Source organism: Hipposideros armiger, unplaced genomic scaffold (assembly GCF_001890085.2).
Source record: "Hipposideros armiger isolate ML-2016 unplaced genomic scaffold, ASM189008v1 scaffold_871, whole genome shotgun sequence".
Taxonomy (NCBI): Eukaryota; Metazoa; Chordata; class Mammalia; order Chiroptera; family Hipposideridae; genus Hipposideros; species Hipposideros armiger.
The window spans coordinates 332,715-346,286 of NW_017732221.1; the positions used below are offsets into that span (position 1 = coordinate 332,715).

The 13,572-nt window shown below is 38.0% G+C and overlaps 1 protein-coding gene across 6 annotated transcripts in view; it reads left to right on the forward strand.

The window, feature by feature from the left end:
* The first annotated feature begins 352 nt into the window (after window positions 1-352).
* Window positions 353-13,572, forward strand: part of TTC21B (tetratricopeptide repeat domain 21B) — a 66,128-nt gene continuing 52,908 nt past the window's right edge. For 3 of the 6 annotated variants that reach the window (XR_002122477.1, XR_002122478.1, XM_019629856.1), the window contains exons 1-6: window positions 353-488; window positions 3,469-3,598; window positions 3,690-3,800; window positions 7,051-7,217; window positions 9,306-9,428; window positions 12,299-12,456. Coding sequence is in view for 3 of the 6 variants with exons in the window: in XM_019629856.1 (XP_019485401.1) it covers window positions 468-488; window positions 3,469-3,598; window positions 3,690-3,800; window positions 7,051-7,217; window positions 9,306-9,428; window positions 12,299-12,456 (710 nt within the window). In the remaining 3 variants the exon portion in view is untranslated. Of the gene's footprint in view, window positions 489-1,121; window positions 1,173-3,468; window positions 3,599-3,689; window positions 3,801-7,050; window positions 7,218-9,305; window positions 9,429-12,298; window positions 12,457-13,572 lie in introns of those variants that run through there. The other 3 variants (XM_019629857.1, XM_019629858.1, XM_019629859.1) reach the window with 3 other exon arrangements.

Here is a 13,572-nt window from a genome sequence, read left to right on the forward strand (position 1 = left end):
CTGCCTCAACTCAAATGTGTAGAAAATGGTGTCTTTCTTTGTAACCGGAGATGGGAAACAGATTGCCCGTTTTCCACTTCCTTCTCTATTTCCTTTATTCCTAAATTCCATAACTTGGGGCCCGCCCACCCACTGTCCCGCAATGGCCGTTTCCCTGTTTTACTTCGTTTATCACCCCCTCCATCGTGGTAGCGTCCCCTTCCCTACCTGCAGCCCTCCCACCTAGCCTCAGCCAGCCCGGCCCCCCGGCCCGGCCCCCGCCTCCTCCCTGCAATCCCTGCAGCGAGGGCCCGCCCCTTCCCTCCAGCAGCCAATAGCGGCTCGGCCCCGCCTCGTCCCGCCCCTCCGCGGAGTCGGGGAGTGAGAGCCGGGTTTGGGCCTCCCCGGCGGTCCCTGACCCCTAGTTCCTGTGCTGGGTTGTTGCGGGCTCAGGTCTTGGAGGCCCGCGGCCCAGCCTTTGGGGAGATATGGACTCGCAGGGGCTGAAGGTGAGCGGGAGGGTGTTGGACGTGTGTTTGGGGTTGGCGGGGAGCTGGGGGGGACATGGGGAGAGCGCTGGCCGGCTGCTCGAGGGCGTCATTGCCCTGCTGTGCCTGGCTACTCTGGTTCGCTAGGTGCCCAGCCTGGCGGGGCGGGCCCGTAGCCTGCATCACCGGGGCTGCCTCCGTGGGCCCCGCTTTGGAACCTCGAGGTCGGGGCAACCTTCCCAGCGCGCTGCTTTCCGAATTGCCGTTAGCGTGCTTGTCCCACGGCAGTTGTGTTCACGTTTACTTTTGTCTGCTGTTTGCTCGGAAAGCTTGCTCAGCATCGGACACCTATTGCGCCTCCCGGATGCGATTTTTAGTAACTTACAAGAAACTAGTGTCAGCTAGCCCGTTGGGCGGTAGAAGGAGCACGGAAAGATTATATGAAAACAATTTTAAGACATAGGCTTGAAAATGGAGGAGTCTTTAGGGTGATGGTTTTAGTTTGTTTATCACCGGATCATCCATTAAACACCTAGTTAATGACAGTTCACTTAAGAAACAATGATCTGAAAAATGCATGAGACTTATTAAAAGAAGTTTCTTCTTAGGATGATGGCCTTCTCTATTCATTTGTTCTCTGATTCATTCGTTCAGCAGATACTGATGGAGGGCTCACTGTGTGTCCACTAGAAGCTGGAGGTAGCGGTGAGCAGACCGGAGCAGTCCCGGCCTTCAACTCATTTTATAGTCTAAGCCTGGAAAAAACTTCAATTAAATTAATTCGTCAAATATTTATTGAATGGCTCTATGTTCCTGGCACTGTTCTAAGCCCTGAAGATAATAGGCCATGCAATAATAAAATTAAGTAAAACTTTCCCAATCTTGGAGTTTACGTTTGAGCAGGAGGAGTCAGACAGTAAGCAGATAAATAAAATGTGTGCTGTGTTAGATGGTGATGAGCGGGTGGACAGTTTGGCAGCAATATCTTTTGATATTCTTTCTGAATTTTTACGTGTCTTCCTGTGAAGCCTTCCCCCACCCCCATAGATTTTTGCCATCACCTTAACATTTATTTGTCCTTTGTACTACCACACAAGTGAACTCTCTAATAAAAACACTGTCATGCTAAAAACTGTAACGTGGTTCCTCATCGCTTAGAATGGAGGATCCACTTAACATGAGATACTTCTTGACCCTACCTTCCTCTCCAACTTTGTCATCCAATAATCCCTATCTTGCTTAAGGCTCTAGAACAGGGAGGGAATGGCAAACTTTCTCTATAAAGGGCCAGATGATACATATTTTAGGCTTTGCGGGCTATAGAGTCTCTGTGACATCTAATCTGCCATTGTAGCATGAAAGCAGCCATAGACAATACTTTTACACAAACGAGTGCAGCTTTGTTCCAGTAAACTTTATTTATGGATGCTGAAATTTGAATTTCATACAATTTTCACAGGCTCTGAAAGATTTTTCTTCTTTTTTTTTTTTTCTCAATCCTTTGAAAATGTACAAACCATTCATTCTTAGCTTGCTGGCCATACAAAAACAGGCATAAGCCAAATAGGACCCACGAGCCAGGGTTTGCCAATCCCTGCTCTAAAATACTGAATGACTTAGTCCTCTCCATCCCACCCTGTCCTTGTGTTTCATTGCTGATTTTTATCTGTGTTGTTACAGTTCCTCTGCTTGGCTAATAATTCCTATGCCCTCCTCAAGAATTATGAGAGGCGATTAGGAAGAGTTATATGTGTGTGGGGCTGGGAGGTAGGAGTTTGCAAATCAAGAGTCAGCTCTGAAGTCCTCCTCAAGCAAGAATCTTTCCCTTAACTTGACTCTTCCATCCTACCGACACCTGATCTTCATTCTCCTACATTCCCAAAGCAACTTGCAAGCTCTTTTCTTACATTTACTACATTGTATTTCAGTTTTCGTAGGTTCTAGTCTCATTTGAAAACTTAAGCATTTCTGGGGCAGGAGCCACCAGGTCTTACTCCTATTCATATTCACAGTACTTAGCCCAGTGCCTGGTACTAGTAAGCAGTCAGTAAATGTTTGTCGGACTGAACAACCTGACTTGAGCCAAGGCAGTGGTAATAGGGTGATGGTGAGTGGGAAGTAGGCTAGAGAAACAGAAGAACCTACTGACTGGTTAGATTTAGGGGACTGGGCAAACGGGAAGGGAGGAGGAGTCCATGACTTGATCTCTGGTTTGGGCAGCGGGGCAAATGGAACGATAAGTTTGGAGTTTAGATGAGAAGTCTTGGCTGGTCACATGATTTTTTATTTCATCAGCATATGGGGTAAAGAGGAACTTTTTTTTTTTTCTCAGAATAGGAGTTTTACAATGTCTTAATTGACCCTTATGGTGACCTGTAAATGACTACCAGCATTTTAGAAACGAGCAAACTGAAGTGCTATAAGATGGACCAGAAATTTGAAACCAGGACGTTTTGCTTTTAGATCCATGTCCTTTTTATGATACCTTGCCTCTGTCTTTCATAGATGCTTAGTGATACTAAATTCTGGACAGGAGTCAAGTAAGATGATATTAAAAGTGTCCTTAGTTATGGCAAACTAAGAGGTCCTTTGTGACCTTAGGGAGGGGGCACTGGAGGAGAACTGCATGATACTGAGATGTGTCCTGCGGGTCTTGGAGATGGAGTACGGATCATACTTTCAAGAAACGTGGCTAAAAAAGGGGACTAGAGAACAGGAGGGAAGCAGAGCGAAAGTTACAGGGAACATTGGCCTAATGATTTAGAAGAAAAGATTGAAAGTATTAGAAAACATTGAGATATTTCAGTAGTTTTGTGTTCATTGTGTTCTGCATTCCTCAGTATTGAGTGCCGTACTTTAACAATATTTTAAGGAACTTGGAAGAAAAAAAATCACATTATCTAAGTTTTAGATTATTCAAGATTTTAGATTAATATCTGTGTCTTAGGTATTTCAGAACACCAGAATCCCCTTGTAATGTTTAGTTCTTATTTTCTTTTAGACTTTGATTAATTACTATTGTCAAGAGAAGTATTTCCATCACGTGTTACTTGTTGCCAGTGAAGGAATTAAGAGGTATGGTAATGACCCCGTCTTCAGGTTTTATCATGCCTATGGCACATTAATGGAAGGTATGTGCTAATTATTAAACATGCTCCAGAAGTTTTAAATTCTTGTTTTGCACTTAGATAATTTTTTTCACATCATAATTTTGATTTTCAGGAAAAACTCAAGAAGCTCTTCGAGAATTTGAGGCTATTAAAAATAAACAAGATGTAACACTTTGTTCTCTACTTGCACTGATATACGCCCATAAAATGAGCCCTAATCCAGGTAGAGTATTTAAGTACAATGCTTAGGATAATATTTTCTTAATTTATCTTGAGTTTTCTTAATTACCATAGCATTCAATCTGGTTATACTGTATAAATATTGTCTGTAGGTTGTTTTTATGATATAAATGTTTTATCTTCCTGACAAGATTATAAGTTTATCAAGCACAAAAAATGTGTGTGTTAATATGACACAATATGTATCTTTCATATTCCTTATATCCTATAACAGAAGTTCATTTGTACATAGGAATTGTTTGAGTTAATGTAAAGATAAATGTATATTAGCAATTGTTAAAAACAACCCCCCCACCACCACCACCAAAAAAAAATAGCCGAAAACAGGTGTATATATGTAAATTGCTCTGCTTCAACCAGCTTTGCTATATGTAGTTTCTCTTTTCTGTATCTTAAGCTTCTTGAAGGCCTTTATATCCCCCGAGAGGGCTAACTCTTGGAAGATATTTACTGTTTATCCAGTAATAGGTTGGGAAGTATGACTGCATTATAGAAGGAACTTTATGCATAAATCAGCAATTAAAATTGTGTGAGCTGTCTTAATATATAGTGTATCTTAATGACTGTGTCAGAAGAATATCAGAATTATAGGTAATAAAGAAGAAATAGCGCTGTATTCTTCCATATATACCCAGTAACTGCTAATAGAATTATAAATATAGGTCTTATTTCAAATAATTAGACCATACCCAAATTCCTTAGAATGGGTTCTTAAATATTAGAAAACAAAGTTTTCTTAAGCAAAGTATTACATTCCTCTTTCTTCCCACACCCACTTGCACAAATCAGTAAAACGTTATTTAAAATATTGATATGTTTAGCAAGTAAACAAATCTAACTAAATGCTTAGTTTCTGCAAAGGACTGTTCCAAATATAGTTAGAAGATACAAAAGAATTGTAAGACGTGATCCATGACATCAAGTTTATGATCTAGTTGAGAAAAGAAAATGAAAACCAGAGATTAAATTCTAATGTTACTATTACATAAAATGATAATAAAACAAATAAGTCCATAATTAATTGAAAATGGTATGTATATACAATTGACCCTTAGACAACACCAGTTTGAACTGCATGGGTCTACTACTACACAGAGGTTTTTCAATAAATACAGTACTGTACATTTATTGTGTCTTGTGATTTTCTTAACAATATGTAGTATATATAACCTACAAAATATGTGCTAATTGACTGTTTATGTTATCCGGAAGGCTTCTGGTCAACAATTGGTTATTACTAGTTAAGTTTGGGGGAGTAAAAACTCATATGCAGATTTTCAACTTCATGGGGTGGGGTCAGCACATTGTTTCAAGGGTCAACTATACTATTAACCATAGGAGTAGCATCGAAAGGCTTTGTGAAAGATGGCAACTTAATCTGGTCTTTGAAGGACACATAGGATGACAGTATAAAGTGTATTTGTCAAAGAGGGGAAATCCATGGGCAGACACATGGGGTGGTTCAGGGTTAGGCCCTGCTGTGGATCCTTTCCGTCTGCTCCAGCAAGAGTGTGTGTAGCTGGAGCAGGGAATCTGCGTAGGAGAGCTATAGCCAGTTAGTCTTAAGAAAAGAAAAGAAAAGAAATTACTATAAAATATTTTCTGCATAGAATCAAGTTTTCATTTAATTGATTATTCCCAACAGTATTGGTTCTTTTGGGAAATGTGATTTCCAGGACACTAAAAATATAGAGGCGGAAATATTGCTTAGAGACCCTTGAGTACTGACTGCTTTCCACTGTAGATGATGCTGAGTGGGCTTGAGTCCAGGAGGTGCCCGGATGTCCATCAGTATTGCCTAGATCGTTCATGCACATTCTTCCTGAATGCTGATGTAAGCCCTGAATATAACAGGGCTGTGATGCAGTAAGAACTTGAGCCGAGACCTGGCAAGAGCCAACCCTATGCAGATGGTGTCACAGCCAGCTGATGACTCATTAGGAACTTGATAGAAATCTGGGCAGAAAACTACAATTCCTGCTCCTGCCCTACTAATGAGTTCTTTTCTAACTGCCATGATGCTTTAATAAAAATGTCTGAAGATGTTCAAGTAGGTATAGGAAGGGGGGGGGGCAGAAGGAGGGTTTTTTGCCAAGCAATCTGTAGCCTTCCAGGAATGATTTTGTTTCCTAATGTCATGAAGTTGTACCTTGGTAATTCCACATTTAAATTTAAATTTGTAGCATCAGAGTTAAAAGGAAGAGTCACACACCTTTCTTGTAGCCATTTCCAGAAAGGTAGGTCTGTTAGAATCACAGCCCTCGACTTTGACATTTCTTCTTCCTTACTGCATAACTGATCCGTGTTCTGATTCGATCCAGCATTTGGAGCTAATTGACATTTGTGCCCTAAGCACATACGTGTATATAATAGATTTGATAGAGGTGATTACAGTTATTAGAAGTAAACCACCTGGTTAAGGGAGTAGTCAGTATTAAACTCTGTAGGCAACAATAATTACACTGCCTTTCACTGGCCTTGACAGTAGCCTGGCATGTTTCCATAGTTTAAAAATGGATTAGGGAATTGGGTAATTCAGGTAATAGTACTGGGTTTGCTGCTAATAATTATATCATTTTTAAATCATTGCTAATTTTTTCAGTCTTACTTAAAAAAAACAAAATGCTTATATAGCCTTTACATCTTGGGAATGACATAAACTATTGATCTGTAGTGTGTATCACAGTGATCATTAACCACACGTAGCTTTTGAGCACTTGTGTTTAGTTTGAGGAACTGACTTTTTAATTTAATCCTAATTAATTTACTTTTAAATTTAGAAGTTATTGGAGAAGTTATGTTTGGAACAACAAGTAAATGAATCTTTTCAACTATAAATTTTATGAAATCTTAAGTACAAATCAAGCATTTCTGAAGAAAATTTAGCATCTTAATGAGATAAGTGAATAAAATACCGGATTTTAAAGATTTAGTAAGAAGAAAAGAATGTAAAGTATCTCAGTAGTTTTCTTATCAATTATGTGTTGAAATGATTTAGATATATTGGGATAAATAAACTATATTATTAAAATGAAGTTGACTGGCTTCTTTTTACCTCTGTAATGTGGCTACTAGAAAAATTTAAATTACATATGTGGCTTGCATTTTATTTCTATTAGATGGTTCTGCTGTCGAGAGAGGAACTTAATTCTCTGCCCTGCTGTTCATCTGACCTATGATAAATACTTGACTTACAATTGAATTTTTATTCGATGTCTTGTTTTCCCTCCTAGATAGAGAAGCTATTCTGGAATCAGATGCCAAAGTGAAAGAACAGCGTAAAGAAGCGGGACCGAAAGCTTTGTACCACGCTGGCTTGTTCTTATGGCATGTTGGTCGCCACGATAAGGCGAGAGAGTATATTGACAGAATGATCAAAATGTCAAATGGTAGTAAAGAGGTAGCTGTTTATTGAATTTTGAAATAGTAACATTAAAGGAAAGTTATTTATATATTCAGTAGTATCTGCTGTTTAATTCTTTGTTATTCCCACTTTATAACTAATAGCTTTATTTTAATAGTTTATATAAAATTGTGGTTCACTAAGGTTATTTATTTGTATGGTATTTATTAACGCTTAAAAAGCTCCCTCTCTGGTTCCCTCCTTCCCTTCCACTCTCCTTATTGAGCTGCTCTATATACAAGGCACCATTATTTGCACTGTTAATAATATAAAGATAAGGAACACATAAACTTCACTTTCATGAATGAATCATCTAGTAGTGTCATAGAGCATATAGCTGGCTAGTATTATGAGAATATTTACAAATGATATGAGATAGGTGTGATGACAATGTGCAGGAAAGTAATAGTTGACATTTATTGCTTGCTTTGTACTAGGCACTATTTTAAGAACTTAAGGAGAGACCACATCTGTAAGTGTTAGGAAAATGAAGAAGAGTTTCTTGAAGGAAGTAGCATTTGAGCTGAAACCTGAAAGATACAGTTTCCATAGGCAAAGATTATGGAAAAGGGAAGTCGATAACTCCCAAGGTGGGAAGTGAGAGATGGAAATGAGAAGAGCAAGGATATGTGTTGGTTCTGGGCACAATGAGGCTCTCACGTTTAATGGGAACACGGGGTACATAGATGAAGAGGGTGGAAGAGAAGCTTGGAGAGGTGGATTGGTGCAAATGGAAGGATCTTGAAGGCTAGGTACAATAATTATATCTAATTTGGTTGGTATTGAAAGACCATCGAAGGATTTTAATCATCACAGTGGTGTTACCAGAGTACATATTCAGAAGATTAATAACGGTTCATAGGATGAACTAACATGGGGAGAACCTAGAATGCAGTCCCCCCCAAAAGGTAGTGCTTTCTGGCAGAAGATTTGGAGGGCCTACGTTAAATATTGTACAGTGGGTACAAATTTGAGAATTACTAAATACCCACAAGACTCGTCAACTGATTGTAAACAGTTGGGAAAGATGTTGAGGTGTTAATCATCAAGGATGTGTCTCAGATTTTAAGCCTGGACAGTTCAGAGACTGGTTAATGTGAATGGAAGCTACGTTGGGATGAGAAGATAACCTTAAAGGGAGGTAATGCATTTGCCTGAAAACATGCTGTATTTCAGGCCCTGGAGAACAGTGAGGTGGGGATTGTAGATGAGCTGTCGGAAAAAGAAAAGTTTAGAAATTTTTTTAGAAATGAAAAGTTTAGAAATTTTTTATTTAGAAATAAAGATTGGGAGTGACCCATGCAGAGACAGCAGTGGAAACGATTCAGATAAGGACGCTGGTCTAGTGAGTGGGAGCAGCATCGGTTTAGTAGTAGCATCTGTCTTCAGGTGAACTACAGGGTGGTAAATAGTTAAATAAGTTTATGAATTGACCTGGGATTTTTTTGATAGAGCAGATTTCACAATTTTTTATTCGACATTAAAAAGAAAAATAATCAACCTGTGTCCATCTTCTTTCTAAACCTTAGAACTTGTTGGCTCACATTGCTGCAGGTAAAATTCCATGAATTCTTTAGTTTTTAATTTCTGAGGCCATTTATCCTTTCATTTGAAACTACTCACAGATTAAAGGCTATCATTACCAAATTATCTTAATTTTTAGTATATGTGAAACAAGGCATTTCTGTTTTTTCATCTTAGTTCATTTAATCCCCAAAGAGGTCACACATTCTTATTTATGTATTGAGTTATGTTTAACTATTAATAATAATTTGCTGACAAAGTCCCAGGCAAGAATATTGGTTACTTAGCATTAATGGAATATTTGACAAGCTTCTTCATATTAACATTGAGCAAAGTAGTAACTTTAAAGGCTAAAGTTCAGAATAGTCCCTAGACTCTAGGCTGGCAAGGGTTAGAAAGCGATTTTACTGCACAGAGTTTTATTGCGTGTAACATTATTTGGTAGAGTGATTTTTGTTTCTAGTTTTTAAAAATTGACATTAGGCTTGCCTCTTTCATCAATCTTTACTTCTTTCATTTCCCCCCAAGATGGAAATATGATGAGACTTTTTTATTTTACAGGGACAGGTTTTGAGAGCATGGCTTGATATTACGAGAGGAAAAGAACCTTATACTAAAAAAGCACTGAGATATTTTGAAGAGGGATTACAAAATGGAAATGACATTTTTGCTCTGTTGGGTAAGGTGAGTTGCAGTTAGGATAAATAAATCATGTTTTAAAATTTCATAACATAGTTGAAACCCAACAAAACTAAGTAGCTCAAAAAAGATAGTAATTTTCACGTTCCTTTTATCAACTTGCAACTCTAGGAGGGACTTGCATTTGTGTAGGACAATGAACAGTGAACCAGAGAAATGTATTCCCTACCCAATTCCTGTTTTAATTGTTTTTGTTGTTATTGTTGGTGTTGGTGTTCCTATGTTATTTTTTTCCCAAACATTTATAGTGTGTCTAATATGTGTGAGGCATCACTCTAGATACTGGGGATACCCTGAGCAAAATAAAACCCCTTGCTTTTATGGAGCTTATGATCTACTGGTAGAGACAGACAATAAACAAAATAAGGAAGTAAGTTATGTAGTATATTAGAAGATGGACAATGTAATGGAAAAATAAATCGGGGAAAGGGGGAGAAGTGGAGCTGGGGTATGAACTTGGAATTTGAAACTGCATGGTCAGACAAAGTGACAGTTGAGCCAAGATTTATTTATAGGAGGTGAGGGTTAAAGCCCTATGAACACCTGGGAGAAAGCGTTATAAATAGAGGAGATAATAAGTTCAAATACCTTAATGCACGTTCAAGACACTGCTAGACCAGGACACTAAAGGAAACTAAGAGGAGAGCAGTAGTGAAGACTAGAGGGCAAGAAGGTGGTGTGTGGGCAGGTGGGCACAGCGGAAAGGAGGAGAGACGAGGCTGATTTTATAAAGCCTTTGGCTTTGACTTTGAATCAGGTGGACAGGCAGCCAGCGAAAAGAGCAATAATATGATCTGACTTACGTTGTGAGGAAAGAGCAGTTGGCAGCGTCGTTATAAACCATTGGTGGGCACACTCCAGGTAAAATGCGCACCTGGCCTGCCCTCCGTCTCCACCCCTGATGGACTTCGGGGCCTTTTTACTCATGTTTTCTGCTGTTTTTAGAGTGTACCTAGATTTGATTTCTTCCTCATTGAAATAAAAGCTGCACAGACAAAAAGAAATCATTGGCAGGTAGAAATGTTTACTTTTCAGACCTTTTCTTTAATTCCATTCATGCTTTCTGAACACCTTAAAATTTTTTTTTTTTTAGTTTTTGATTCAGCAAAAAGAAATTAAATTCATATGTTAACAGCCTCTTAGATAAGCAGTCATTTGGAGGGATAAAAAAAGAAGAGGATTATTAGTGCTTTGGTTATCGCTAATGACCCCACGTCACTCCTGTCAATTTTTGCATTAGTGGGCTTGTGCAGATATTCACCGTCAGTACAGCTAGTTACTCAGGCGAGAGGAACTGGGCATTTAGCAAGTTTTAAAAAAAGTTTTTCTTGACTATTCCTTAAAGAAAAGCTAGTTGATAATCTAGGGTAAGGCTATTTCAGGCGTTAATATAAGCAGCTTAGGAGAGATTTACCTTTTTCCTCCAATAGTTAAGGTTGGTTTAAATTGTTTTTCTGATATAACCCATTTCAGCTATGCATTTATTTATTTTGTTGTTGTTGTATAAGTGCAACGGGAGGGTTGCATTAGTCTGATTCCAACTCGGAATGATATGAACCAAATACTCAGCAAATTTAGTTTCATCGAATATGGTATTCTACATTCATATGGGAGATGATGGTCTAAGGAAGTATTAGATGTGGTCTTTTATGCATGATTTTGTTATTTTACATTTCCAGCTATTTAGGCAAACTCCAAGGGTATACGTAATTTTAAAAAATCATCTATATTAATCATTTTGCTCTTGTCAATTATTTAAAAATTTAATTTATTTTGACATAGTGACATCTTTGGCTGGTTTTCACATTTTCTTTTAATTATATGGGAATATAATCTCAAACTAATTTCAGGAACATATTGCAGTTCTGTACATCTATTGAGACTGGTTACTTATTTTGAACTGAGATATTTCAGGATTAAATTTATTCCTAAAGGAAATCCAGAAGCACATTTTGAAGTCTGACATGTGATAAATATGGCTCATTATCTGTTCTTAAAGTGCTAACTAATTTATAGCTTTATTTTTTCTGACTATGGAATTAACAAATGGATGTTGTAAAAAAATTATTTCAGAGTGCAGTAATATCTGAATGAAAAGTAAATATCACAATTGGAGACAACCCGTTAAATTATTGTAAGTGACATCTCTTCATGTCAGTAAATATTGATCTGCGCATCTATATAATCACTTTTAATGGCCGCTTAAAATTTTATTAGGTAGCTATGCCATAATTAATCCTATATGGACATTTTGGGTTACTTTTATTTTTTCTGTTATAAATAATTCTACCATAAATATAATGTATATGCTTCTTTGTGGTCTTATTTACTGTGGTTCATTTGTTTCCTTAATCTAATTCTTAGTAGTGAAAATGTTAAGGTAGAGAGAGTATGAACTTCGTTTATTCTTTAAAATCTTATCTTCTTTAGCCTGAAAGTAATTTTTTTTTAAAAAGATACAACAAAATATTTTAGTTTTAGATGCTACTTGTAAGTATCCAGGAAATATTTTATTCTGAGAAGATCAATTGTCTGCTCAAAAAAGAAATGTTTTATGGCATTTCTCAAACCATTTTTAACAATTTCATCCTGTAGTCATATTTCTCAGGTATGTAAAAGTGGATTTTAAAACAAAATGACTTATATAACATTTTATTTATCCTGTGATATTTTAAAATTGTTTCAATAAAACTTTTTTTGTCACTATAAAAGTGATGACTGTTCTTTACAGAAAAGCCAGAAAGCAAAAACATAGAAATGTTAAACACTAGTTTTCTGCCCATTTCAGGATAACTGTTGTGAGAACCTTAGTACATATGATCACAGTTTTGATGTCACTTTTTTCCTCCCTTTAGGCACAATGCCTGGAGATTCGTCAGAATTATTCAGGTGCCCTGGAGACTGTGAACCAGATAATTGTGAACTTTCCAAGTTTCCTTCCTGCTTTTGTACAGAAAATGAAACTACAACTAGCCTTGCAGGACTGGGACCAGACAATTGAGATAGCACAGAGGTTAAGTAAAAAACGATGACACATGTACCTTTGATTCAGGCTATAATTTTGAGAAAAAAGAAAACCATGCGTGTGTTTTTTTAATCATAAGATTTTTTAAATTTGATTTTCCAAACAACATAGAATTAAGGAAAAATTTAGCATTGCATTGTTTAAAACTGATTTATTGATTTGCATAAATATTGGAGCAGCTGTTCTAAGACAGACACTGTTTATGCAAATACTCCTGCCCTCATGAAGCTTAAATTCAAATGATAAGAATCTTATAATAAGCAGAACAAATGAGAAGTTACGTAGCATGTTAGAAAGTTATAAGTGCTACGGTGAAAAGATAAAACTGGAAAGCGAAATGGGGAGTAGGGGAAGGGTGTTTGGTTTTATGGTATGGTCAGGGAAGGCCTCACTGAGAAGATGGCGTTTGAGCAAAGGGAGCAAGCTATGCGGATATCTGGGAGACACTTTGCAGAAAGAAGAAAAAACAAGACCTTGAGGCAAGAGTATGTCTTATATGCTTAAGTTCTAGTCTGTAGTCTGATTAGACTGAAGTCAGAGCAGAAGAGAGGGAGGGAGCAGGGGCCATGAAGGGTCTTGTTGGCCTTTGTAAGGAATTTTGTTTTTCTTCTGAAGTGCCACATCCCGTGCAGCACAGGCAGTGATGAGTGAGAGGGGATGGCATGGGGTGAAAGAAAATACAAGAGACAAAGGTAGATTTATGACACGAGGCCAGGGGCCTGCAGTTCTCTCTCTGGAACTGAGCACCTAATCGGACCAACGTGAAGCTTTTATTAAGAAACTTCAAAGGAGTAAAACTTTTTTATTTTTTCTAAAGTCTGTGTGATAAGTGCCCTAAGGCCAGTTTCCATCAACCAGCCCCATTGTATTCCAACACGTGCTGTGCTTTTGTACTTCTATGCACACAACCCCCAGGGTGGTGCAGCTGCAGCTGCGGCCATGAACTAAGGGAGATAACCAATATCATTCCTCCAGATCCCAGTTTTCCAGGACACTCCTTTGAGGAAGCTTTACTGATATCATTCCACCCGGTCTCAGTTTTCCGAGACACTCCCTCCTGACCTTGCTAGGTCAGGGGCTGGTGTGGGGGGGGGGGCGGTTGAG